We start from the raw sequence: 27,125 nt of genomic DNA on the forward strand, positions 1-27,125 counted from the left end.
CATTGCCTTTCTGAGGATGTACCATATTGGAAGAGTTTCTTTTTTAAATACGATCTGGTTATCCATAGCTTAACTAGGAGCGGGGATGCTCCACACTCCCAGTAGTTCCCAGTTAGATATGCTGTTCGTTCTAAGTTAGACTTATATCATTTTACCAACTATAGCAGTAGAAACCTGCTCTATGAAAGTAGACTGGCAACTCCCAAACTAGGATGCTTGCAGAGATTTTTGCTGAGGTGCAAATGACGAGTGCTTTCTAATACATGACTCTTCTGAATACAGTTCTCTCCAGCTGCTTCCATGTCAGGGAGAAGGGGCTCCATTCTAACAACAGGCTCTCAGCCACACCCTGTCATGTCACATTCTCAGCCCTGCTGAATTAAGCTAAAAATGAGAAAATTTCAGGCTCCCTATTGAACAGGATTATCTCCACCTGCATGTCTAAAAGGTATGACAAACTTAACAGGTCCTAACCAAACTCTCATCTTTCCCTCTCAAACATGCATTTCCTCAGTTTTTCCCATCTCACTAAAAGGTGACTCTACTTTTCTAGTTGTTCAGAACTGAAACCTTGAAATACATTTTCTTTTCTCATCCCACATCTCACCAGCCAATTCTGTTGCCATCAGAAACCAGAAAAGTGCAACAATTTCCATCGCTAACACCCAAAACTAAGCTATGATCTCTCCCCAGTCCAGTAGAACAGCTTGCTTTCACTCTTGCTCTTCACACACCAGCTAGAATCATCCTTAAAAGTAATTCTTTGCTCAGCTCTCCAATGGCTTTCCATCTTGCTCATTATGAAATAATTCTGTGACTATCACAGGCTTATACAATCTGGCCCCTCACTGTCCTTTACTAATCCCTTTGCTGTTCCTCAAAAATATGGTTCTCTAGTCTGGATTGCCCTTTTCCCACTCATCTCTCTTTCCAGATCTTTACTTAATTGTCCCATAGCATAGCTATTTTTGATAGCCATATTCAAAATAGCACTCCCCCATCCACATCCAGAATAGCACCTCTGAACCCCTCAACTGCTCTATTTTTCTTCTTTGTGTGTACCCCCACCAGAAAGAATATCTGTTTACTTGTTTCTTGTCTATTTTTCCTACTGCTGCCCCAACCCAAAAAGAATACATATTTCATGAAAGTAGTGGTTTGACTTTTGTTCATTGCTGTGCCCCCAAATCCCTTAAAACAAAACAATGCCCACACAGAGCAGACATTAATACAAATTTGTTCCAAGAATAAGATGGGACAATCCTAAGCATTCATTGAACCAGCAGTTTGAGTAAAGAGTTACCAGTTCAAAGATAGAGACAAATGGTTTATTTGGTAACAAGGAGTAAAAAGAAACTCTTAATTCATCTTCTTTCTTCTGGTGGCTGAACTGAACTGTGGTAGTCAAATAGATGGCAACATAAAAGAATTCCCTCGCAGACCTGATCTTTTGCAGAAATGCAAGGATTCCTGATTACATGCCCTGGAACTGTTTTCTACACAGAAGTGCCAACTGTTGTGCCTTCCAGTTTATCAGTGGTTGTTACAGTCTCCTTCTTGTCTTCGGGCTTCATGGCAGGAAACAGGAGTACCTCCTATAGGAGATAAAGATGCATTTTAAAGCTAGGAAGCATTCTATTCCTTTTGCCTCTGTTAACGTTACCACCCAAATCCACTAAAAAAATCAATGTGTTCTTTTATTTCAACTCAGTCTCTCTCAGTAACAGATGGAAGAGAACTAATGCACAGCACTACTTAGGGTGCCATAGGATTAGTAAACATGGGCGCTATTAAAATTGGACAAAAATCGGGTTTCCACACTTAACAGGGCTGACTTAAATTAAATGAACTAACACCTGTAAAGAGCTCAGCACTCTCCTGGAAACTCATGAAACGCAAATAATCAGTATTCCTCCTGTCTCATATGGAGAAACTAAATCCTCTAAAGTCAGATTGCTCTCAGCCGCCTCCTGTGGAGTGGTGTGGAACTCCTCCAACAGCTCCTCCTAATACCCCCCAAACTTTTCTTTATTCTCCTGTGCCACATGCTCTGCTTCCAACACAATAGAGTTTTGGGCAGTGTGTGCTATGGAGGGCTGCTGTGTACCTTGATATTATTGGAATCTGTGAGAAACATGGTGATGCGGTCAATGCCCATGCCCCAGCCAGCTGTAGGGGGCAGCCCATATTCCAGGGCAGTACAGAAATTTTCATCTATGAACATGGCCTCATCGTCACCAGCAGCCTTGGCCTAGAAGAATAAAAAGAACCAAAAGATGACACTCTTCCAGGACATATCAATGTCCAAATGAACACAATGAAACATCTGAAGGAGTACCTCCTAGCACTCAAGACTTACTGGAAACTGGGATTGCCCAGTTAACTCCAGGATTGATCTGTTTTTTGTTTGTTTGTTTGTTTCTCTTTTTTCCAAAAACCTGGAGATCTGAACTGATGAATTCTATCTCAGAATGCATACAAATTCTCTAAAATGACTCCACTGCTTGGGACTCTGGAACTCTCAGTGAGACTAATTCTCAAAAGACTATATGATGATCTAAGAGTCCTCTCATTTCCTGAGACCACCCATTGGTGGCAGTGATAGTTCAGGCAGCCTGCTGGGTTTTTGTCTTCTTTATATCTTTATCTGCCTCATTTCCAAGCCACTTTAATAAATATACAATCCAAGAAAAATAATGTTCTTGTTAGGCAAATGTATTTTTAAAAAGACAAATATCATGTTCCCCACACAGAAAATCTCTGTGTTTTTCAGTCAAAAACCAAAGTTTCCGGGCTGGGGATGTGGCTCAAGCGGTAGCGCGCTCGCCTGGCATGCGTGCGGCCCGGGTTCGATCCTCAGCACCACATACCAACAAAGATGTTGTGTCCGCCGAGAACTAAAAAATAAATATTAAAAAAAAAAAACAAAAACAAAAACCAAAGTTTCCACCTTGAAATGTGACTTCCTCCAACAAATGTTGTGCTTATCCTTCTTTCTGTTTAGTCACCAAGAAAGCTGCACATTGACACAGACCAGGGTGAAGGCTGCTATCTTCTGGTGACCGAGTTAGGTGGTGAAATGTGCCTTTGTCTGCACTCTCTTTTCTTACCTTGGCCTGTTCTTCAAACAGCTGCCGCTGCCTCATGGGATCATTCAGCTCAGTGTAGGCATTGCATATTTCCTTCTTCATGACGAATAGCTCAAAGCGTTCAGTCAAACCCTCTTTGGTGCGGTGCCTGGGCACAGAAGACCATAGAGAAGGCTGCATATCTAGGCCCCTAACTTAACATCTGGTACAAGAGCTCCTGAATTAAAGTGGACTGAAAAGTATGACTGAAATTACGATGACGACCTGAAGCCTACATGCAGTCTCAGCACCAAATCATTTCAGGTAATAGTGAAGAGGGTGAGAGAACCAGGAAAATATGATTAGCTTCATATAAGCAGTGTGGCGGACAGTTACATGGAACCACACCTCCTATATTCATGACCTTCTGCATCCCGCTCACTTGAATTGTGGGCAGGCCATGACTTGGTTTGGTCAATGGGGTATTAGCTGAAGCTTGCTGTTTTATTTCCGGTATTACAGATTGAACCCAAGGGCACTTTACCACTGAGCTACATTCCCAGTCCTTTTTATTTTTTATTTTGAGAAAGGGTCTCACTAAGTTGCTATGGCCTTGTAAAGTTGCTGAGGCTGGCCTCAAACCTGTGATCTTCCTGCCTCTACCTTCTAAGTCACTGGGATACAGGTGATTACCACTATGGCCCACTTGATATGTGCCTCACTTGATATGTTTTTTTGCATGTTAAGGCTTGGCTATGCTGAAAGGAAGCTCAGGCCATGCTGCCAGAGGCCACATAAAAAGGCCCTGGAGGATGATGTCCCATCTGGTAGACCATGGGGAGGAGAACCAAAGTTCCCTGGCAGAAGAATTCCCCATCGAAAAAAGCCACCTGATTTATCCTAGCTAACATTACATGGAGAACACCAACTAGTCAAACCTAGGAAATCCTGGAAAAAAAAACCCTGTTTTACACTACTAAGTTTTAGGGTGGTTATGCAGAAATAGAGAACTAAAATACCATGTTATATCTTACCATTTGGCCAAAGGGCTCATTATCTGCGGGTGATCACAGATGAATGTAGGATTGATGCATGTCACTTCCAGGAACTCCCCAACAAGCTTAATCAGAAAGCAAAACAGAACTAGATGTCACTTCTGAATAGTTTTTTGATAGTCTTAGCCCAAGAGGAGACCTCAGCTCCCACCCAGATGGATTTATCCTATAGCTTTTTCAAAGACGGGAAAGGACTAGCTGAGATAATACACATGAACTGCTTGGCACAAAGCTTAGTATAACAGTTTAAAGTTTTTTATTTTTGGTACTCGAGATTGAACCCAGGGACCTTTTTTATTCTGAGACAGGGTCTCACTAAGTTGCTGTGGCTGGCCTCAAACAGCCTCAGTCTCTAGAGGTGCTGGGATTTCAAGAGTGTGTCACCATGCCCAGTTCTTAATTCTTTTATTTCCTCTACAGTTTTCCTATGAAGCTGCAAAAATGAACTCTTCCCAGTGTGAACTGTTTCCTACAGACATGAGCACATGATAAGGCATGGCCTCTAACCTTATCAAGGAGCCTGGCAGTGGTCCGAGGTGGAGGGCATTCGACAGCTTTTGCCACACAGATATCATCAAGAATTTTGCGAGTTTCTGTGGTAACAAATATAAAAGTTAGGACAAGACACATTACATTAGCCCAGTAAAAACATATAATAAAGAGGGGGCTGGGAACGTGGCTCAGTAGTAGAGCATCTGTGAACCCTGGGTTCAATCCCCAGCATTGCAAAACAAACAACAATAAAGCCAAAAAAGAGAATGATATAGAAATTTTAGCTCTGACCCAATCAATTTGGGGCTGAACAGGAAGACAGGCTATAAAATAGAGGACTATTATTTTACCTTCAGTTTCAAAGAGGTTTGTTTCTGGCAGCTTCACCCCCAGGGCTTTCTCAAGCTCTTCTACCATGCTGATTCTCCGGAAAGGTGGGGTGAAATCAATCTCGTAGGCTTGGCCCTCTGGGCCATCTGGGTGGTAGGTGATCTTGTAACTGCCTGTAATGTTCTTCACCATTCCTGAAGAGAAACCGGCCATTTCAAAAGAATGAAGCCCAAGAAACTCTCCTCTTGAAGCAGCACACCTGCCCCCACAGATAAATTTGAAAGATAAAGTGAGCAGGACTCACCTGAAACCATCTTCTCTGTGATTTCCATGAGATCGTGATAGTCTGCATATGCCATGTAGAACTCACAGGTGGTGAACTCAGGATTGTGAGTCAAATCAATCCCTTCATTCCGGAACTGGCGTCCAATTTCATAAACCCGGTCAATGCCACCAACCACCAGCATCTGACAACACATTGGCCATACTCAGAGAAGGAAGTCATGTCTGAACAGTCCTGGAAAGTTTCTATCTACTAACTGGTTATCACAGCTTATACATGCTCTATTTAGACCCCTGTAGTGAACAGATGTCATTCTTTTTGGCTACCTAGGACTTATGAACACTCTTTCTGTATCTCCCTGTCCTGTCTCCTTGTGAGTCTGGGCCTCTCCAAAGAAGCATCTTGGGTTAGGCAACAAGTAAGTGACCAAGCTCCAACCAATCCGACACAACTGTGATACTTTTAACATGGTAGCTACTAAAGGAAGATGTAGGTACTGCACAAAATTCATTTTGGTGAAGGGGATCAGATATCCACCTTTTACAGATACTAGCAGTGACCTATGCCTAGAAGAAAAGACACCATGTTCTACATGAAATGTGATTCAGCATCATTCTTAGTTATGCGGTCTCTGAGCCTGACTGCCTGATTATCTTAGAGATTGTGAGCTTCCTCATACAGATGAATAAATTTTTATTTTCCTTAAACTAGTTAACAAGTTCTGTTGTCTACAACTAAGAAACCAAAATGATAGGCTTTGATCTTTCTTTTACAAAAGACTAAAATCAGATCTAAACTATAAACTTTATAATTTTAGAGGAATCAAAGTAGGTATATCTGTATACTTACTGCAATCCTTCTGCACTCTACACTGCAAGGCTCTACTGACCTTGTAGAGAAATTCTAGAAGTATTACACCCATAAACCTGACAAATCAGAACATTCTCCTGCTATTAAATCTTTAATACTACTAATACTACTATTGTTTCTGATCATACCTAGCTAGCCGATTATTTTCTAGTCTCCAGCTTCTTTAAGGAAATAGGTTATTATTGACTACCTTATGGTACAGTTCTGGAGCAATTCTCATATATAAGTTCATGTCCAGCTCATTGTGGTAAGTGATGAAAGGCTTGGCTACAGCTCCTCCTGGGATGATATTCATCATAGGAGTTTCAATCTTAAGAAGACAGAGAGAAATATTAAGTTCTCATATAATCAGGGACCATGCTTTCAATATCACATCTCAAAGTAAAAGTGAGTTCAACAGTAATAAACATGTGCTTGACAAAGAAAAATAGATTGCTTCATTTTCTAGATCAGTGTCTCATTCCCATTAATAACACACAGGATCAAATATTTTCATAAGCTAAAAAATGGTAATCTAAATGACTACAGCGTTTCTTGAATTCAGTTTGCAGTATTTATTATAAATCTAACTGCTTACATCCTTGGAGTTATTCTACTTTTAGGGATTCATCTATTTTTCTTTCTTTTTGTGGTGCTGGGGATTGAACCCAGGGCTGTGTGCATATAAGGCAAGCACTCTACCAACTGAGCTATATCCCAAGCCCCTAGGGATTCATCTTGCAGAAACATTTGCATGTGTGCATAAAGATGTTCACTGAAATATTTAATATAGACGAAAACCAGAAAAAACCTAAATTATTAATAGGAGAAGCAATAAATTATGCCTCATTTAAAAGAAATGTGGGGGGAGGGCGCTGGGGGTGGTGGTGCATGCCTGTTATCCCAGCAGTTCAAGAGGCTAAGGGCCTAAGCAACTTAGTAAGACTCTGTCTTAAAATAAAAAAATAAAAAGGGTGAGGGATGTTGCTCAGTAGTTAAGCACCCTGGGTTCAATGTGGAACATTGGTTCATGTGAGGTACATGTGAGGCACAAAGGCTCCAAAATATATGAAGTGGAAGGGTAGGTTCATTATAATACAGAATGTGACTCCATTTATAGTTAAAGCAAAAACTAAAACAAGCTCTCCAAAACATTTACACACACATACTCCATTTATACTGTGTGTATGCATATATGCATAGTAAATGGTAAGAAAGAATACATTTTAATGCTCCAGTTTGGGGAAGGAAGTTAGTTAAAAGAAGCAAAAGGTACTTTCACATTTGCTTCTATTTACTTTGTTTCCCACTACATACATCTGTCTTTTTCATACAATTAAAAAATATTTTTTAATGCTACAAAACCCACAAAGACTTGATAACATGTTGAACATGACATGCATGTGGATGCCCTACACCTTGCTCATTATTTTGGGAGTTAGAATGCTAAATAATTAAGGTACAACAAAGACAATGGCCAAAAAAAAAAAAAGAGGATGGTCTCATTAGGCGTGAAGGAAACTGATATAGGAAATGGCTTGGAAAGGAGAAGGGAAGGGATCGTAAGAGACAAACATGGCAAGGTGACTCATCACGTCACCTAAGGAACCTTCACCCTCCATCCCTCCATTACCTCTAGAAATCCCAGCTCATCCAAGAAACTTCTTATGTATGTGATGATCTTAGAGCGGATGATAAATTTCTGCCTCACAAAGTCATTCAGGATCAAGTCCAAGTATCTCTGACGATACCTTGTTTCCTAAACCAAAAGCAGCAGTTAGAAATCACTGGTTTGATTCAGTGATATGAAAAAACAAAACGGAATGCATCTCTGTGCTACAGCTAGCAGATTATGAGAACTTACCTTGTCTTTGAGGCCAAAGTGAAGATGAGGTAGCATATGCAAGCAGGGAGAGAGCAGTGTGATCTCATAGGGAATGATACTCAACTCGCCCTTCTTGGTTTTCCCAGGATTCCCCTGAACTCCAATTATGTCTCCCCGGCGCAGTTTGTTATTGATATGAATAAATTCTTCCTCTGATTTGTAATTCCTGAATGAAAGTAAATGTAACTCATTGTACATTATTTCAAATTAATACTGGCCACAGGTTTACTATAGAACCCTAACTCAACTGTTTAGTACTTAATGAGCCCAAGAAGAATCTCAGATTCTTGGCTAACCGCTAAAAAGAATTATCTTTTTATTTTAGTTGTCATGCAACTGGAGAGCAGTCATTATTTTCCAGGTGCACAGATGGTCTTTTTATCTTCTTCTCAGCCTTACCCAACCTTGCCCTTCCTTCTTATTCTAACTTCAAATACCAATGAGAAAATAAGACATCAGCAGTGTCCCAAACTGTGTTCCTCTAGGCCAGCACAGAAGGGATTGAAACAGGATACTTCTATGTACCTGGAATTGGCCATGACTTGCAACTTGACACCCTCTCCTCGAAGGTCATAGAAGATTAGCTTCCCCCCAGAAGCTCTTTTAGCATGGATCCTACCTAGAAAAAGAATAAAAATACTGACTAATGGACCAGAAACCATTTCGTGGTATCAGTGCAGAAAAAGTTCCCTCTGCAACATAAGGCAAAACAATCTGATTGTGACCTGAGGTCCAGAATTCCTTTCTCTCATGCCAATGATCTGCATTAAAACCAAAGATGTGTAGGGAGATAACTTGTTTTTGCAGTACTGGGGGTTGAACCTAGGAGTAATCTATTACCACACTACATTCCCAGGCTCCGCCCCCCCTTTTTCTGGTGTGAATGATTTAAGTGGGGGAAGCCAGGGGTGGGGAAGATGTACGCTTTACTATTGAGGTGTATCTCCAGTCCCCCACAGGGTCTCAATAAGTTGTTTAGGACCTTGTTAAGTTTCTGAGGCTGGTCTTGAACTTGTGATCCTTCTGCCTTAGCCCCTTGAGACACTGGGATTACAGGAGGGCACCACTGTATACCTGTATTATCCTTAGCTTTTTTTTTTTGGTACCAGGATTGACCCCAGGGGTGCTTAACCATCAAGCCATATCCCTAGCCCCCCCCACCTTTTAAATATCTTTTCAGTTGTAGATGGACACAATACCTTTATTTGTTTGTTTTTATGTGGTGCTGAGGATGGAACACATGAAGCACATGTTTGAGGCAAGAGCTCTACCACTGAGCAACAACCCCAGCCCTGTCCCAGCCCCCTTTTTAAAATATATTTTATTAGAGACAGGGTCTGGCTGAGGTGCTCAAGGTCTCACTAAATTGCTGAGACTGGGTTTGAACTTGTGATCTTCCTGCTTCAGGCTCCTGAGTCACTGGGATTATAGGTGTGTGCCACCCTGCCCAGCTCATCCCCAGCCTTTTTATTTTTTAATTTTGGGATAGAGTCTCACTAAGTTGCTCACGCTGGTGTCAAACCTGTAATCCTTCAGCCTCAGCCTTCCAAGTACCTGGGATTACAGGCATATGCCACCATACTTGGCAAGATATGGCTTTAAAGATGCTTTCTGAGTTCCCAGAGGATGGCAGTGCAAGTGGCAGCACAGACTTTCAATCTTCCTGAATAGCATATAAAAATCCAAAGTGCAACCAGATAGGAAAAGCCAAAAATCCATGGATAAATTGTGTGGGAAGACAATTTCAAGAACTCCCAAATAATAGTTATCAGGAAATAAACTAGTTAAAAACTAAATACACTTATAGAAAAGAAAAAAAGAAGCCCCCAATACAAATCATGGATGAAGCAAAGCACAAGAGCTCTAAAACCTCCTTATGGGAATAATGCAGTGGGGAAGGATGAGGCATCTGATGGATCTGAGAACTGAAGAACTGCCCCCGGAGCCAAAGGTGTTCACTAGAGAATGTATGAAGATTTTCCTCCAGGCTAACCAGAGGACAGCAGCTGAAACTGAGAGAGAATGTGTCCATTCTCATAAAGGTGGGGCTACACTATAAATGCTCCAAAGGGGACGGAGCAATGTAGCTCATGGAAACTCTCTACCAGAAAGGTTCTCTCCCAGGATGAGGCCAAATTGAACAGGACAAGGAAAACAGAGATAAAGGAAAAGAGAAAGCAAATGAAAGTGAGGAAAAACAGCTAAGAAATCTCAGAAAGCCAACATCTATATTTCTGAACACTTCACAAAAATAAAATAGTGTAGTTGAAAAGTATCTATACATTAACCTTCTTATTAACATTCAGGAAAACTAAGCCTGTGTAACTTAGCAAGACCCTGTCTTGAAATAAAATAGAAAGGGCTGAGAGGTAGCTCAGTGGTACCTGCTTGCCTAATATGTACAAAGCCCTGGGTTCAATTTTTTCAGTACAGCAGCGCAGGGGGACAAGAAGAATAAGAATATGATTAGATAGCATACCCACAGACAAAATTAAAGCACTCAAGACATGCCAAGAAAAACAAAAAAATTGTAACCAATTCACAATGAGTTAAAAGACATTAAAAACCATGTAATTTTTTTTTTTTTTCAGAAATGAAGCTGGGTGTGGTGATGCACACCTGTAATCCTAGAGGCTTTGGGAGGCTAAGGCAGGAGGACTGCAAATTCAAAGCCAGCCTCAGAAACTTAGCAATAGGCCCTAAGCTACTCAGTGAGACCCTCTCTCTAAACAAAATACAAAAAAAGGATTGGGGATGTGGCTTAGTGGGTAAGTTTCTCTGGGTTCAGTCCCTAGTATCAAAAATAATAATAATACAAACTAAAATATAAGTGCCCCTGGGTTTAATCCCCAGCACCCCCCCCAAAAAAAAAAAATCAGAAATGATGATTAAATTAGAAGGAAATAAGAGTGACTACAAATAACAAATAATACATTAAGAGAAACAAGATGAAATGGAGGATAAAATTTAAAATCATATATGAAGGAAAGATAAAATGGATTTGAAGAAAATGACAATTACTGCAAAGGATCAAAGATACAACATACAGAAAAAATGAGTACCAAAAAATGTCAAAACAAGATACAAAACACAAATAAATTTTCTAATGTGAAAGACTTTAAAAATACCATATAAAGACACGTATCTAAAAATACTAAACCAAAATGACCAATATCAAGACATATTTTAGTGAAATTATTAGGCTTTAAGGAAAAAGAACAAATTTGGGGGACATTTAGGTGTTGGCAGAGGTTCTCCCTGGGTGGAAGAACCATGGGTAATTTTTTCTCCTTCTTTGAATGTTCTACATTTTCTACAATGGATAATTTTATTATTATTTGTGGAAAGGGGAGCGGAGGCAACAGACATGATTTGATTTTTTAAATTAAGTACAAGATCCCACACAAGATACTATAACCCCCAAATAACAATGCTCTAGAAATAACGCATTCTCAGAATGAAGACTGAAATTCTTAGGAGCCTGGGCCCATGGTTCCCCACTGTTGAAGGAAGTATTTATAAAGAACTATGAAATAGCAGCAGCATCAGGCTGCGAGGAGTTCCCCACAGAGAATGCCCCTTCCTCTGTAACATCACCTGATGTGGAATGTGACCCATGCTTCCAGGATGCTCTGCTTCTCCCTATGAATAGTACTTTCCTAGTTCAATAGGCTAACACAGCCTACCTGAAAGCAAGACAAACTCAAACCTTCCTTTGTGTTACTGATGGGGCCTGCCTACTTTGGGAGCTCAATAAACTGCCAAGGAATCTTCCTACCTGCCACCTTTAAGGTGATGTCGGTCAGGTGATCCCCCGGCTGCAGGTGACTATATTCTTGGATGAAGTGAGTGAGTGAGATGTCTACATGGAATTTATGTGGGTAGGGGTCCTCCCCATTGACCTTCAGTTGGTGGACTGCTTGACTGCGGATCTTGTAGTATTGCTGTTAAAGAAACAAATAACAACAAAGCCTGTGAGAAGTTGAACCTAGCCAGACCGATGGCCCATCTAGCAGGATTCTTCTGTCTCAGTGGGGCCCCAAAACATTAAGGTTCTCTCTAACCAAACCCTCTGCACTCTGGAAATCATAGGTCTGAATACATGATACATATTCATATACTTAAAATATGGAGACTGGCCAGATCTATAACTGGAAATGAAGGACAGAATTTCAAAATAAAAAAGAAAAACTCGATTTCTACTTAAAATAATAAAAATGTAATTGATATGTGTGGCCATGGTTCCTTTTGTGGACTACATCTGCATGGTGAGTCACTTATCTTCTATTCTCCTAACCCAGGTTATACATTGGATTTTTTTTCTCTGAGGCAGGACCATGGGGTCTTCAGGATGAAAATGAGGAATATTCTACAGCAGGGATCAGTAAATGTTTTGATGTAACTTCTCAATTCTGCTGTGGTAATGAGAAAGCAGCCTTAGACAACTGTAAACAAACAGGCATGGCTGTGTGTAATACAATTTTAGGTACATTATCAGAGAGGGAAGGATGAAGTGAGGGAGTGAGAGGTAGATCCTTCTGATGGACTACATTTTGCTAACTAAAATAAACCATAGTTTTTGGAGGTGCTATAAGGCCAACTAAGGAAGAGTAATTAGTCACTTGAGAGTACTAGACTTTCCCAGCTGCCCGTTAGGAGTTGACATAAGAAACTCAGGACCTGTGACTTTAGCCAGATGGTATGACAGGCTCTCTTTACCCACTGGCAATGACCCAAGGTCCAGTGCCTATTCTAGTTCTTATTTATCTTAGTCACTGGTCCCTCTTAACTGCCTGATCGCCAGGAATCTGCCATAATAAGCCTTATCAGAAATTTTCCTGTGTCGTCTATACCAGCAGCCTGAGGGACTCACATTTGGATCCAGGCTCTCCTCTTCAGAACCCACACCATTTTCATTGGCATGGTTGGTGGCAGCAGCAGTGGCCTGGCTTAGCTGTTTCTCACTGAGCTCCTTCTGCTTGGCCTCCTTCTCTGCTACTTTTTTCTCAGCTTTCAGGCGTCTCTTTAGTTCACTGTTGGGAAGATGAAAGCATTCAATGTGAAAGTTGTCTCATGAGTCTTCCATCTTCTGCCCCATATCACTTTCCAAAAATATAAACAGATTGGGGAAAATGTTCTTCCATACCAAATCCAGCCTTTTAAGTCACTAAATTCTATATGTGAAAGATATTAAGGAAAAAAATAAGCTTTATATAAAGATGCAACAGATCATTTTCAGTCTTTGCTTTCCAGTCCAAACTTGGCATTAGGTCCCAACTAAAACCAAGATGCATGGTATAAGAAATCCCTAAATATTAGTTTATATTTAAGAAAGAAATATTTCCTAGAAAATCAGCAGGATAGGCTTTTCTCGAGCTACCTAGGCTATGGAGCTCCTTGAAGCCAAGGATTGAATCTCAGTTGCCTGGTATCCTTTGTAGAAGAGGCAGTTCCTACAGATCCTACAGGCAGCGTTTCCAGCTTTGTCTACCATCCCCTCAATGAAGAGTGAATTAGGTCACAGATGGGGAAAGAGTGGGTTTTACAGACATCAAGGAGACACCCCACAAACTGATCTAAGAATGGCTGTTAACACTGGTCTCACTTTTTGCCCACTGGAGCCTGGCTTGGAGCAGGGTAGAACAGTGTACAAGGCAGCAGAGTACAGAGGATAATATATCATCTTTGTAGTCAGACTGCCTGAGACTAATAAATTCTGACACACCTACCAATTAAGTGACCTTGGGGAAATAACTTAATTTCGCCCTTCTAGGAAATGGAAACAAGACAGTCTCTTCCCAGTTGTTGTGTGAGGATTGAGATGTTTGTAAGGGGATGATCCTGGCCCTGGCATTTAGTGAGCACTCAAATGTAAGCTAAGTCTAGTTATTCCTCGCTCTCTTAACCCTTTACTCTCTGCATCTACCAGAGAAAACACACAAATTTGGATACATTTCTAGTCAAATCTATTGTCATCCAAATTCCACATATGTGTCATGTGAGACTCAAAAATCAAAGCAATGGCCAGGTATAGTAGCATACAGCAACTTGGGAGGGTGAGGTGGTAGGATCACAAGTTTGAGGTAAGCCTCAATAAACTTAGTGAGGCCTTAAGCAACTCAGTGAGACCCTGTTCAAAAATAAATAAATAAATAAAAGGGCTGGTGTTGTAGCTCAGTGGTATGGAATCCCTGGGTTCAATCCCCAGCGGGGGGCAGTAGGCAACTCAGTATCCCTTATGATCTCACATGCTATCTGACCCAGAAATAAATAGACTTGGGTAAAGACAGATACCTCATTATTCAAAGAGAATTTATGAATCATCATTTCAAACCACTGATTAAAACTGAATATTCTGCCAACAGTGAACCATGGCAACATGTTTGCATTGTTTGGTTCGTTTTCAATGAGTTAAGAATAATTTAGCCAGGTATGATGGACCACACCTGTAATCCCAGTGACTCAAGAGACCGAGGCAGGAGAATCACAAGTTCAAGGCCAGCCTCAGCAATTTAGTGAGGCCCTAAGTATCTTAGCAAGATCTTGTCTCAAAATAAAAACTAAAAAGGACTAGGGTTTGGCTCAGTGGTTAAGCACCTCTGGGTTCAACCCCTGGTACGAAAAGAAAAGAGAATAATTTAAAAAATTGAAATTTGGGGGACTGGGGTTGTGGCTCAGTGGTAGAGTGCTTGCCTAGCATGTGCGAAGCCCTGGGTTTGATCCTCAGCACCACATAAAGATAAATAAATAAAGGTATTGTGTCCAATTACAACTAAAAAGTAAATACTTAAAAAAATTGAAATTTTGACTTGATCATCTTTTTTTTTTTTAAATGTTTTTTAGTTGTGAATGGACCTTTATTTTTATTTATTTATATGTGGTACTGAGAATCGAACCCAGGGCCTCACACATGCTAGGCAAGTGCTCTACCACTGAGCTACAACCCCAGCCCAACTTGATCATCTTTTAAGCAAGAAAAACTGATCCTGATGGTTTCAAAGTAATAGTTGCCTATCCTGCTATAATTCAATCAGTGGGCAACAGAGTCTATCTGGTTTTCTCCAGGATTAAAATAAATCTGTTTTCCATTCAACTCTTTTGTGTGTGTATGTGATATATATATTTGGGATCCAACCTGTAATCCCAGTGACTCAACAGACCCAGGGAGGAGAATCACAAGTTCAAGGCCAGCCTCAGCAATTTAGTGAGGCCCTAAGTATCATAGCAAGATCTTGTCTCAAAATAAAAACAACAAAAATAATAATAATAATAATATATATATATATATATATATATATATATTTGGGATCCAACCCAGGGCCTTGTACATGCAAGGCCAGCACTCTACCAACTGAGCTATATCCCCAGCCCTCCATTCAACTTTTAACTCAATCCTAAAGATAACCCATGAAAGTCCTAAAGATAGCTCCAAAACTAGAACCAAATTAATCTCAAGAGCAAACAAAACCACAGGAAGACAGAAAAGAGAAAATAACTGGCACCAGAAATTCTTTATTCAAACAAGAATTTTGTTCTCAGTACTGATCTAGAATCATCTCAAGACTCTAAGAAGGGGGATTTGAATTTATAAAGAGAAAGCAGATAAAGGGTTATTGATTCTAGTTATAGAGCTCTTTTTTTCCTTAGCAACAATTCCAAAGACTTGGCCAAGGGCTTAACAGATAACAGAGGGAAAGGATTTTTGCTCCCAGAGCAATAAAGAAGGTAATGGGCACCAACCTTCTTTTATTAGAAAGTGGCTTGTCCTTGTGAAGCGTTGTGAAAGGAGCAAGTTGACCCAGTCGAAGTTCCCTCTGACCCCACTCTGCCCAGGAGGTTTGACGCAGGGACCCCCTAACAAGCTTTACAGCAGCTTGCATCAACATGGCAGAACACCCTGGAACTAATGATTACCACCACCTAGCAGGAAACACAGAGATGTGGTGTCAGATGGGGACAGACATTATATACCCACCCAAACTGCACTCTTGATTTCGGGGAAGGGAGCAATGTTTGCACTCCTTTTAGGGTTCCATCTAAACTAAGACCCTCTTAACACTGTGCTGCAACTGTAACAGACAATGTTCTTTGTTCTGGCTATGGAAAAAAGGTGCATAACTGGAGCTAAATGTCAAATGCAGGTCAATCAACAGGTAAAAACGATCACAATATTCTATAGTATGGAAGACAGAATGTGAGGCAGTGTTTTTGAAGCCCCTAAAGTGTGATTTCTCTCATGTCAATGAAAAGCATATAAAATATGAAGAAAATGCTACTATCAAATGCAAGCTCTACCTAAAAGAAAGGCACATAGATAGGTGTGGTAGTGTGTGTGTCTATAGTCCCAGCTATTTGGGAAGCTGAGGTACTAGGCTCATTTGAGCCCAGAACAACCTAGACAAAACACAGCAGTGAAACCCCATTTAAAAAAAAAAAAAAAAAAAAAAGGAAGGAAGGAAGCCACAGAAAACATCTGAGTCAAAGACAAGATGAATTCTAAGAATAAGCAGGAAAAGTGAATTTCAGGAAGGACATTAGATTTCATTGTTTACATATCAGTGAGACCCGAAGACAATGGGATTATAGGGATAACACTCTACTGTGTTAAAATAAATTTGAGAGGGAATCTCACTTGAGAATGAGTCATTGGGGCAGGTAGTCCATCTGTTTTCAAAACTTGGGGACAATACCTAGAGTGAAATGGTGCTCACTAAAAATTTCAGACCAAGAAAAATCAAGAAATAGAAGGGAATGTTAATCATAATTATTTTAGCCTATGGTCACCAGAGGGGCATACAACATACAATATCAACAACAAATTCTTTTAGACAATGTGAGACAGTACAACAGTCAGTACAGACTTGATATGAACTTCATTTTAGATCTCTGCCTCAGTGCTATAGATCAGTACCAAAACACACATAAGGAAGGAAAACTTTAGCATGCATTTAATCGCCTAGCACCTCAGTTCATTCACTGGGAAAAAAAAAAAAACTTTACAATGTTATTACTGAGATCAGACAGAACACTTTTATTGATCTAGTATGGTGCCAGCACATAAAAATTGCTCAAAAAAAAGTGTAGCTGTATTGGGCATGGTGGTTCACGCCTGTGATCCCAGCAGCTAGCCTGAGACATGAGGATCACAAGTTCAAAGCCAGCCTCATGGAAAACAAGGTGCTAAGCAACTCAGTGAGACCCTGTCTCTAAATAAAATACAAAACAGGGCTGGGTATGTGGCTCAGTGGCAGAGTGCTCCTGAGTTCAATCCCTGGAACCTTCCCCCCAAAAGTGTAGATGTATTTAAGAAAAGACAGTAGAAAAATTGACTAGTTCTCTCAGTTTACTTTAATATAGCACTGTTGACTAAGCATCTTGCTTTTAAAACATTTATGATTTACAGTCCTAAAATTTAAACATTAATGTAACGTATCAAAATGCATTCAATTTTCCCTAAGGCCTAAGAGCATGTCCTAAACACTGACAGAAATCCATAAATCGCTACAATGAAGGACAACATACAGGGTGCTACCAATCATAAATTTAGACATTTGCCTTCTAGCTTTTCAAATATACACCAAAGCATAAAAATAGAGACAGAAGGAAAAAAATCAATTCTTACTCATTTTAGAATTGTCTTCAATAATTCCCAGGGTTCAGCAAGAGGATTAAGTGCTAAAAATGCACCAAAGCACGACAGTTTGCAGAATTTAACCTCCATACTCTGCCTCTGGAAGTGGTTCTGAGAACCACTCAAATCACTGCCTGTGTTTTGTGGTTCAAATGGGAAACCCAGGTTGAGAGGGAATGTAGTTATTCAGAGGAAATAAGACACAGCCGGTTAAAGGGTGGCTAATCTTGATCTATGCTCACCAACACATTTCAAGGATTTGGGTGGTTAACAAAGAAACACCCAACAGACTAAGGGCAGCTTGGTGTATTAGCTGGATAAGTTGGTCTCCACTGCTGGACACTGATCACTCACTCATTTCTAATAGATACTCTGAAAAACCCAGATAGGTAGGTACACGACAGTTTTAGAACTGACCCCTTTTCATACACGAGGTGCAGTATAACCCTGGTGGGGGGAAAAAATTCTAAGGTTTTTATAAAAAGCTAAGGTATTCCGCATTTCTCCAACCTCTTCATTAGGAAGTGGCTCCATAATAAAAAGAAAGCAGTTGACAGAGTGGGGAGACAAGGAAGTTACACTTTTTCTTTCTGTCTCTTCTGGGTTCTGGTGCGGGTTTCTCCTTCGCATTCTCCTGCAGTAAAATGGGGGACCCCTCCAGTGCCCTGCGGAGGCCCCGGGGCATCCCGGGGGACGTAGTTTCCAGGGCGCAGAGGCTGGGACCCAACATGTGCGTACCCGCGAGGGCAGGAGTCCGGCAATAGAAGACTTGACGGGGAGCCTGAAGGCACTTCGCAGCCTGGATTCTGCGACCTCAAAGCTTAACGACCCACAGCCACACTTACTTTTTGCTCAGTTTCGGCTCGCCATCCACTTTCACCTGAGCCCCTTCCACCGTGGCCATCTTCCCTTGAGGGCCCGACCCAAAAGTGACGAGGGGGGACACGACAGTTTCCGGGTCAGGCGCCGGAGCTCCGCCTCTTCCGGGAGAAGGGGGCGTGGCCTCTTGGCACGCTGGGGGGCCCGGCGCAGGCGCAGAGCTGGGTTTCGCGGGGGCGGGCCCTCTGTTGTGAGGTGTGTGCTAAAGCGCTAGTTATCGGGCAGCTCTTGTGGTGCAAGGCAAGGGACATGGCGGAGGCTATGGAATCGGGCAAGGACCCCAACGGGCCCACCCACTCCTCCACTCTGTTTGTGAGAGAGGACGGCAGCCCCTTGTCGTTCTACGTGAGGCCCAGCCCGGCCAAGCGCCGGCTGTCGACGCTGATCCTGCATGGCGGTGGCACCGTGTGCCGGGTGCAGGAGCCCGGGGCCGTGCTGCTGGCCCAGCCCGGGGAGGCGCTGGCCGAGGCCTCGGGAGACTTCATTTCCACGCAGTACATCTTGGACTGCGTGGAGCGCAACCAGAGGCTCGAGCTGGAGGCCTACCGGCTGGGCCCCGGCGCAGCGGCCGACCAGGCCCCGGAGTCCAAGGCCGGGGCTTCCGCTGAGGGCGCCGCGGAGCCCGAGCCGCAGCCGCTCACAGGGCGGATGGCCTTCACAGACGCGGACGACGTGGCTATCTTGACCTACGTGAAGGAAAACGCCCGCTCGCCCAGCTCGGTCACGGGCAACGCCCTGTGGAAGGCGATGGAGAAGAGCTCGCTCACGCAGCACTCGTGGCAGTCCCTCAAGGACCGCTACCTGAAGCACCTGCGCGGCCAGGAGCACAAGTACCTGTTGGGGGACGCCCCAGTGAGCCCCTCCTCCCAGAAGCTCAAGCGCAAGGCCGAGCAGGACCCGGAGGCCGCGGATAGCGGGGGTGAGGCCACGCGGGGTGAGCTGTCAAGGTCCAGCCTGGCATCCCTCATGCCTCGCCTCCTTGCCATCCGGTAGAATTGTCCCGCGCTCTGGACGCTCTCCCTCGCTCTCTCGCTTTAATGTACCTCCCCAACGACTAGCTCTCGGTGTTTTGTTTTGAGACAGGGTCTCAGTAGTGCTGCCCGGGTCGGTCTCAAGCTCCAACCTCCTGCCTCAGCCTCCAAAGGAGCTGGGGTTCGGGCATCCTCCACTGCACCCGGCCGGCGGACGTCCAGTTTATTAACATGTTTTGTATTCAAAGTTTCAAAATGGAAAATTGCAAATTCACCCCTCCTACCCACTATTCCTTCCCAGAGAAAACAGGGTAACCGGCTTCTTGAAATTTTCAGAGATTTAAAAAGACTCGTTTAAAAAAAAAATTCCTCCTACGTTCTGGCAGATTCAGTATAAATAATTTTAAAGGCATGCCAGATCAGTTTACTTTCGTGCTTTGGCTTTATTGAATACGTATTTACATAAGAAGGTTCTCCTTAGTCGGAGGGTCTCCTCCTGGTCTTGCTTATGTGATTTTTTTGTTAAATTCACTTGAATTGCAAATTGGAATTCAGGTATGGTAAAACACATCCCAAAGCTATTAAGATGTTTTACTTTTCATATAATGGTACTGGCAACTTCAATGACAGACCCTTTTGTTTAAAGAGGCATGCTTTCCCCATCCCCCATTTCTTTGCTTATGTGGCTGTTCCATCTAGAAGTCCGAGGAGGAAAAAAATCTATTTCTCCTGTTCAGCATGCTTGGTAGGAATTTTGTTTTTGGTAAAAGTGACATTTCAGATTCATTGACTCAACAGATGTTTGAGTGCCAGACACTGTTGTCCTGCTGGGATATAACAATAAATAAAAGTCCCTGTGGTCATGGAGCTTAACATGCTAGCTGGGCAGTGGTAAGTGCTATAGAGAAAAAATAAATCAGGGATGGGGAGGAGGTCATTTTCTATAGTGATTAGATGAAGTTAGGGCTTTTAAATAAATGATTTTGGAACTGTTGGCAAGCTATTAGGAACATGGACAAAAATGTTCCTAATAGCTTGCCAAAAGTAATCAAAAATAATGTTTTGATGATCATATATTTAAATGTAAAAATTAAAATCCTAAAATGACTAAGAAAAAATATGGATGAATGTACCTTTTAATATTAGCATGGTGGCCAGGCGCAGTGGCGCTTGCCTGTGATCTCAGAGGCTCAGAAGGCTGAAACAGGAGGATCATGAGATCAAAGGCAGCCTCAGCAATGGCCAGGTGCTAAGAAACTGAGTGAGACCCTGTCTCTAAATACAAAATAGGACAGGGAGTGTGGCTCAGTGATTGAAGGCCCCTGAGTTCAATCCCCAGTACCTACCCACCCCCAAATTAACATGGTGGTAGTCAAGAAACCAAAGAGATTAAGAAATATTTTACAAATTTTATTACTTAAAAATTAAAAACTACTGGCAGGCACAGTGATACACACCTATAGTCTCAGTGGTTTGGGAGGCTGAGGCAGGAGGATCGTGGGTTCAAAGCCAGTTTCAGCAACTTAGTGGGGCCCTGCACAACTCAGTGAGACCTTGTCTCTAAATAAAATACAAAATAGGGCTGGGGATGTGGCTTACTGGCTAAATTTTCCTGAGTTCAATCCCTGGTACCTGCTCCCCCCAAAAAAAATGGTTGGGGATGTGGCTCAGTAGTAAAGCACCCCTGGGTTAAATCCCTAGTACCCCCTTACCCCCCAAAAAAAGAAGAAAAAAATGGGGAATGGATATATAATTATATGCATTTAAAAATGTTATTATGATAAAAGATGTGTAACATAAGTTTTCCATTTTAAGTGTTTAAGTTTTTGGTTTGGTGGCCTTAAATACATTCATATGTGCAACCATCCCTACCATCTTTTTCCAAAACTGAAATTCTGTATCTGGCTTATTACTCTTAGCATAATATCTTCAACATTGTAGTGCAGAATTTCATTCTGTTTTAAGACTGAATGATTTTATGTTGAATAATATTATGTACCACATTTGTTTCCATTGTTTGTCTATTGTGAATAATGCTGCTATGAACATGGGTATCTGAGGCCCTGCTTTCAATTCTTTCAGGCATATAACCAGAAATACGGTTGCTAGACATATGGTGATTTTTATGTTTAATTTTTTTGAGGAACTGTTTTCTAGTTATATTTGTTTTAACACACGTTTAAATCGTGTAAACACCACCAAAATCAGGGTGCAGAACAGTTTTGTTGCAAAAAAAAAAACCTCTTTTGCTATTTTATTTCTCCCTCCCCCCCTTTTTTTTTTGATTCATTGTACACAAATAGATCCTTTTGCTATTTTCTTGGCATAAATTTTTGTTAAATAAGCAGGAGCAGAGTTAAATTCTCAAAAAACAAAATGTAAAAGGGAAACAAGAGGATGTTTAAAGTTAGAAGGGCCTTCTTTTTACAGATGATATGTAGTGGATTGTGGTAAACCACCCAGGTCTGCTTCAGTGGCTGGAAGAGTTGCCTCTCCCAAAGCCTCTTCTAGGTATCCAGTGACTAACTTATGTGGAGTTATAAAGGCTCTGTTCTTTACCCCAACCACAGTCAACTCTGAAAGGCCTTCCTGGCTCTGGATTTGACTAAAGCCTCCTTGAAATGCTTTTCCAACTCAACTACTCTTTCTGCCCATTCCTGCTTTTCTTCTTTTCCTCAAGTATTTTCCCAAGAGCACTCCCTGGTAAGCTATTTATGTTAATCTCTGTCTCAGATTTGCTACTCAGAGAACCCCCCACCTGTTTTGTTCTTTTGTTTTTGTTTTTGTTTTGTGGTAGTACTGGGGATTGAACCCAGAGCCTTGCCTCCACATGCTAGTCCAGGATTCTAGCACTGAGCTACTAAACTACATAACAAGCTCTACTAAAATTTTATTCACTAAGTTGCCCAGATTGGCCTCAGAGAACCCAACTTTTGAAGTGGTTTGTTGATTTGCATTTGTAAATACAAAACAAAAAATAAATGAACCTGGAAGAATATTTTTGTATGTCAGAGCCTAGGAATACATCATTGGAATAGTACAGTGTTTTGGAAACAAGCACAGAGATTATTGGACATGCATGTCTTATGCTTTTTTAACCTTTCTGAATAAAAAACAGATATCTTCTAATAGAGGGAGTACAGGCTCACTCCTGACCCAAAGCTCACCTGGCACGCACTGTACTTTTGGTTTATGTAAAAAAGGCTAATGTTAATCTTTGTTGTTATTTTCTTTGATAGAACCACAGAATAAGAGAACTCCAGACTTGCCAGAAGAAGAATATGTGAAGGAAGAAATCAAGGGGAATGAAGAAGCAGTCAAAAAGATGCTCGCAGAAGCCACCCGGGATTTTGGGGAAGTTGTGGTATGTTAAATAGATTTATTTGTGTGTGTGTGTGTGTCTCCACCCCCCCCCTCCCCCGCCCTTCTAATTTGAAGTTGATTACCTCTTCTACCATACTCTTAGGCCCAGGAAGGTAAAAGAGAAATTCAAGATAAAAGAAAAGGGAAAGTGGGACTGATTTAGGCTTTGCTTCATAAAACTTTATTTTTTATTAGAATATGGTAATGTGGGGAGAAAGAGAAATTAAGCACGATAGGGAGTTATTTTTAAACAATATAAAACATCCCACTTTGGGGCTGGGGTTGTAGCTCAGTGGCAGAGTGCTTGCCTCCAACTTGTGAGGCCCTGGGTTTGATCCTCAGCACCACATAAAAATAAATAAATAGGGGCTGGGGATGTGGCTGAAGTGTAGCACACTCGCCTGGCATGCATGTGGCCCGGGTTCGATTCTCAGCACCACATACAAACAAAGATGTTGTGTCCGCCAATAACTAAAAAATAAATATCAAAAATTCTCTCTCTCTCTCTCTCTTTAAAAAAAAAAAAAAACCTTTAAATAAATAAATAAAAATAAAGATATTGTGCCCATCTACCACTAAAAAAAAAAATGTTAAAAACAAAGAAAAAAGCCAGCCTCAGCAAAAGTGAGGTGCTAAGCAACTCAGTGAGACCTTGTCTCTAAATAAAATACAAACTAGGTCTGGGGATGTGGCTCAGTGGTCGAGTGCCCCTGAGTTCGATCCTCAGTACCTCCATCCAAAAAAAATCCCACTTTGATCTCAGCATAAGTTTTTAAAGTTGGAACTGTAGATTTGTCTTTTTTTTTTTCTTTGTTTAAAAGCCTTTATTCACTTATTTATTTTTTTTATGTGGTGCTTGAGGATCGAACTCAGGGTCTTGCATTTGTGAGGCGAGCACTCTACTGTTGAGCCACAACCCTAGGCCCTAGATTTGTCTTTTAAAAATGTTTTTTTGTGGGGCTGGGGCTGTAGCTCAGTGGTAAAGTGCATGCCTTGCATGTGTGAGGCACTGGGTTCAATCCTCAGGAATTTTTATGTGGTCATAAAAATAAAGATATTGTGTGTTCATTTACAACTGGAAAAAAAACATTTAAAAAATATTTTTTATGTTTCTCAGGAGCATAAATGTAATTCCAAAGAAGGTTTCCTTGAGACAGTCTTGCTCAGTTGCACAGGCTAGTCTTGAATTTGTGATCCTCCTGCCTCAGTTTCCTAAATAGCTGGGATTAAAGATGTGTGCCATGGTAATTGGTTTAATCAGGCAAATTTAGTTTTTTTGTGTTCTTAGAATGGGGGATATTTTACTCTTCAGTCTACCTTCTAATATGTGTTGGAATCCCATATTTAATAATAGTTGTTGATAAAGGCAGGAACCATAACATAATGATGATAAATAATATTTTAAGAAATCCAAATCATAGCTGGCTACAGTGGTATATGCCTGTAATCTCAGTGACTTGGGGGACTAAGGCAGGAGGATCTCAAGTTTGAAACCAACCTTAGCAACTTAGCAAGATCCTAAACAACTCAGTGAGACCCTGTCTCAAAATGAAAAATAAAGGGGCTGGGAATATGGCTTAGTGGCTGAGTGTCCCTTATTAACCTCAATAACAAAAAAAGAAAAAAGAAAGAAAATAATTTCTGTATCTTATCCAAGGAAAAAGATGTCATGCATTAACTTATTAACATAAGGGAAACCAGTGATGATTCATTTTAAAAGAGAGCAATAATTTAAAGTTTCCATAGCTGATGAGTGGTAGAATAGGTGATGAATGGAGGAATTTAGGGAATATTGCTTTTTTTTTTGAGACAAAGTCTCACTAAGTTACTTAGGGCATTGCTAACTTACAGAGACTGGCTTTGAATTTGTAATCCTCCTGTCTAAGCCTCCAGAGTTGCTGGGATTATAGGTGTATGTCACTGTGCGTTATCTCAGTTTAATTCCTAATCTGTTGAAATAGCATAGTCAGTTTTACATATGCACATATGTGCACACACACATCCCCAGACTTTCACATACACACATATTATAAACATACACATATATTTACATTGTGAATAAATGTAAGAAGTAACATGGCATATTAGAGGAACTGAAGGGAATCCAGTATGGTTGTAGTGTAGGAGAAAGCGGGTGGTAGTTGGGAGAGTTGAGGTATTATAAGAGTTTGAGATTTGGTAATTCAGAACTGGTCTTACTCATTCTCTGTAGGTGGATGAGAGTCCTGATTTTGAAATCCATATAACGATGTGTGATGATGATCCCCCTACACCAGAGGAAGACTCAGAAACACAGCCTGAGGAGGAGGAAGAAGAAGAAAAGGTCTCTACACCAGAGGTGGGAGCTGCCATTAAGGTCATTCGGCAGTTAATGGAAAAGTTTAACTTGGATCTCTCAACCGTAATACAGGCCTTTCTAAAAAATAGTGGTGAGCTGGAGGCTACTTCCTACTTTTTAGAGGCTGGTCAGAGAGCTGATGGATACCCCATTTGGTCCCGACAGGATGACTTGGATTTGCAAAAAGATGATGAAGATACCAGAAATGCATTGGTCAAAAAATTTGGTGCTCAGAATGTAGCTCGGAGGATTGAATTCCGAAAGAAATAATAGGCAATATAATGAGAAAAGAAAATAGGTGGTTCAGATAAGTCTATAAAAAAGTTGTGATCATTGAACTTCAGAGTTCTTACTATAAAATTGACTCTTCTGACCAATGCTGCTGCTGTTCTGTGAAGCCTGATTTTGTAGCCAAGCAGAGTTGTGTAGGAAGATAAAAACAAAAGAAATTGGATCTATTTAGAACTGTCCCTGGCAAGTATCGAGGAAAATCTAAATCAGAGAGGTTGGTCTATGTAGTAGTAATCCTTTGCTGGAATGGAACCTCTGCTGTATTGGTGACGAGCCTAGTGACAAAGTTAAAGGAGGAAAATTAGGCATACAGGTATTTTCTTTCGTGCAGCCCAAGTGAAGAGCCTCTTATCCTTTGGCAGAAGTTTCTCTGGATTATGATAGATTCCAAATCAAGAATCTAGAATATGGGGGGCTAGGGTTGTAGCTCAGTGGTAGAGCACTTGCCTAGCGTGTCTGAGACACTAGGCTCAATCCTCAGCACCACATAAAATTAATAAATAAAACAAATATATTGTGTCCATCTACAACTAAAAAAAAAATTTTGTGTGTGGTGCTTGGGATTGAACCCAGGGCCTTTTGCATGCAGGGCAAGCACTCTACCAACTGAGATATATCCCCAGCCCTAAAAAATAAATTAAAAAAAAAATCTAGAATATGGGAAGATTTAATTTCACAACTTTGAACATGGACTTTCCCAAAGGGAAATCATTCCCCCCTCACAGTGAGCTCTGATTTCTGGCCTGCTTTGAAAAGCCCATATTTGCTTTGCTAACTTGATATTTGGGGACCATGCTCCAGGCTATTGTTTTGCCAAATCCTTCTCAGTTAAATCTCTAGTATGTGTTCCTTTACCTTCCACTCAGTTTTGTTTGAAACACAGACAAACCCTAGAATATCAAGAACTACTTACTCAGAGCTGGGGTTGTTGCTTAGTCGTAGAATGCTTGCCTGGCATGTGTGAAGCACTGAGTTCAATTCTCAGCATCACATAAAAAAAAAAATAATAAAAGTATTATGTCCATCTACAACTAAAAAATATTTTAAAAAGAGAACTACTTACTCTGTTAATAGTAATGTTTTTTTGATTTATTGAGCATAGTTTTATGCTAAAGATTGTGTTAGATTGAAAAATTAGTAAATTGGTTCTACTTTGTTGAAAATAAATTCATTATTGAAAATAAATATAACTTTGTATTTGGATCTCATAAAAAATGTTGTCTTTGATTGTATACGTGAAACCTTTTAGTTATAAAAAACCATAAAAGAGGGGCTGGGGTTGTGGCTCGGTGGTAGAGTGCTCGCCTAGCACATGTGAGGCCCTGGGTTTGATCCTCAGCACCACATAGAAATAAATAAAATAAAGGTATTGTGTTCATATACAACTAAAAAATAAATATTAAAAAAAAACATAAAGGAACTAACATTTTGGTTATTGGTGATTTGAACCAATAAATTTCATTTTAGAACTAATAGACCATTAGAAGTTGCTGCTGCTGCTTGTGGAACAAAGAAAAGATTGATCTGCATCACGACTATGAGAAATGGCCCAAAAAAAAAAAAAAAAAAAAGGTGAGAGCCAAAGGGGAGAGAAGCCAGTTAGGAATCCCCCAGAGGGACAATACCCAGTTCCAGCAGCTCCTTTAGAACCTCAAGAGTAAAGTGACCTGTATGTTGGATCTGCTGGGAC

The 27,125-nt window shown here is 41.0% G+C and overlaps 2 protein-coding genes across 4 annotated transcripts; one reads left to right on the forward strand and one right to left on the reverse strand.

Annotated features, from left to right (window-relative positions):
* Positions 1 to 1,312: 1,312 nt before the first annotated feature.
* Positions 1,313 to 18,545, reverse strand: Kars1 (lysyl-tRNA synthetase 1). Of its 2 annotated transcripts, XM_026409130.2 has the most exons (15): positions 18,439 to 18,523; positions 15,703 to 15,882; positions 12,836 to 12,995; positions 11,741 to 11,906; positions 8,488 to 8,581; positions 7,942 to 8,128; positions 7,711 to 7,836; positions 6,289 to 6,408; positions 5,250 to 5,412; positions 4,966 to 5,139; positions 4,631 to 4,716; positions 4,103 to 4,188; positions 3,111 to 3,237; positions 2,108 to 2,251; positions 1,313 to 1,595 (listed from the first exon to the last, which is right to left on the reverse strand). In XM_026409130.2, exons 2-15 carry the CDS (start codon positions 15,846 to 15,848, stop codon positions 1,497 to 1,499), a joined length of 1,878 nt encoding a protein of 625 aa, XP_026264915.1. In that variant the 5' UTR covers positions 15,849 to 15,882; positions 18,439 to 18,523; the 3' UTR covers positions 1,313 to 1,496. The 2 variants fall into 2 exon arrangements, with proteins under 2 accessions (XP_026264915.1, XP_026264916.1); XM_026409131.2 differs by lacking the exon at positions 15,703 to 15,882 and having other exon boundaries at positions 18,439 to 18,545.
* A 78-nt stretch (positions 18,546 to 18,623) lies between these two features.
* Positions 18,624 to 26,551, forward strand: Terf2ip (TERF2 interacting protein). Of its 2 annotated transcripts, none has more exons than XM_026409132.2 (3): positions 18,624 to 19,406; positions 22,683 to 22,807; positions 25,019 to 26,551. In XM_026409132.2, the coding sequence occupies exons 1-3, from the start codon at positions 18,722 to 18,724 to the stop codon at positions 25,412 to 25,414; spliced, it is 1,206 nt and encodes a 401-aa protein (XP_026264917.1). In that variant the 5' UTR covers positions 18,624 to 18,721; the 3' UTR covers positions 25,415 to 26,551. The 2 variants fall into 2 exon arrangements, with proteins under 2 accessions (XP_026264917.1, XP_026264918.1); XM_026409133.2 differs by having other exon boundaries at positions 18,624 to 19,391.
* Positions 26,552 to 27,125: the final 574 nt, after the last annotated feature.

Source organism: Urocitellus parryii, chromosome 15, assembly GCF_045843805.1.
Source record: "Urocitellus parryii isolate mUroPar1 chromosome 15, mUroPar1.hap1, whole genome shotgun sequence".
NCBI lineage: Eukaryota > Metazoa > Chordata > Mammalia > Rodentia > Sciuridae > Urocitellus > Urocitellus parryii.

Coding starts and splice junctions, on each gene's coding strand:
- Kars1 (XM_026409130.2), bottom strand. CDS start 15,848: ATGTTGATGCAAGCTGCTGTAAAGCTTGTTAGGGGGTCCCTGCGTCAA. Junction 12,996..15,702: donor CCACTTTCTAATAAAAGAAG/GTTGGTGCCCAT, acceptor TCTTCCCAACAG/TGAACTAAAGAGACGCCTGA. Junction 5,413..6,288: donor CTCCAGAACTGTACCATAAG/GTAGTCAATAAT, acceptor ATGTGTTGTCAG/ATGCTGGTGGTTGGTGGCAT.
- Terf2ip (XM_026409132.2), top strand. CDS start 18,722: ATGGCGGAGGCTATGGAATCGGGCAAGGACCCCAACGGGCCCACCCAC. Junction 19,407..22,682: donor CGGGGGTGAGGCCACGCGGG/GTGAGCTGTCAA, acceptor TTTCTTTGATAG/AACCACAGAATAAGAGAACT. Junction 22,808..25,018: donor GGGATTTTGGGGAAGTTGTG/GTATGTTAAATA, acceptor CATTCTCTGTAG/GTGGATGAGAGTCCTGATTT.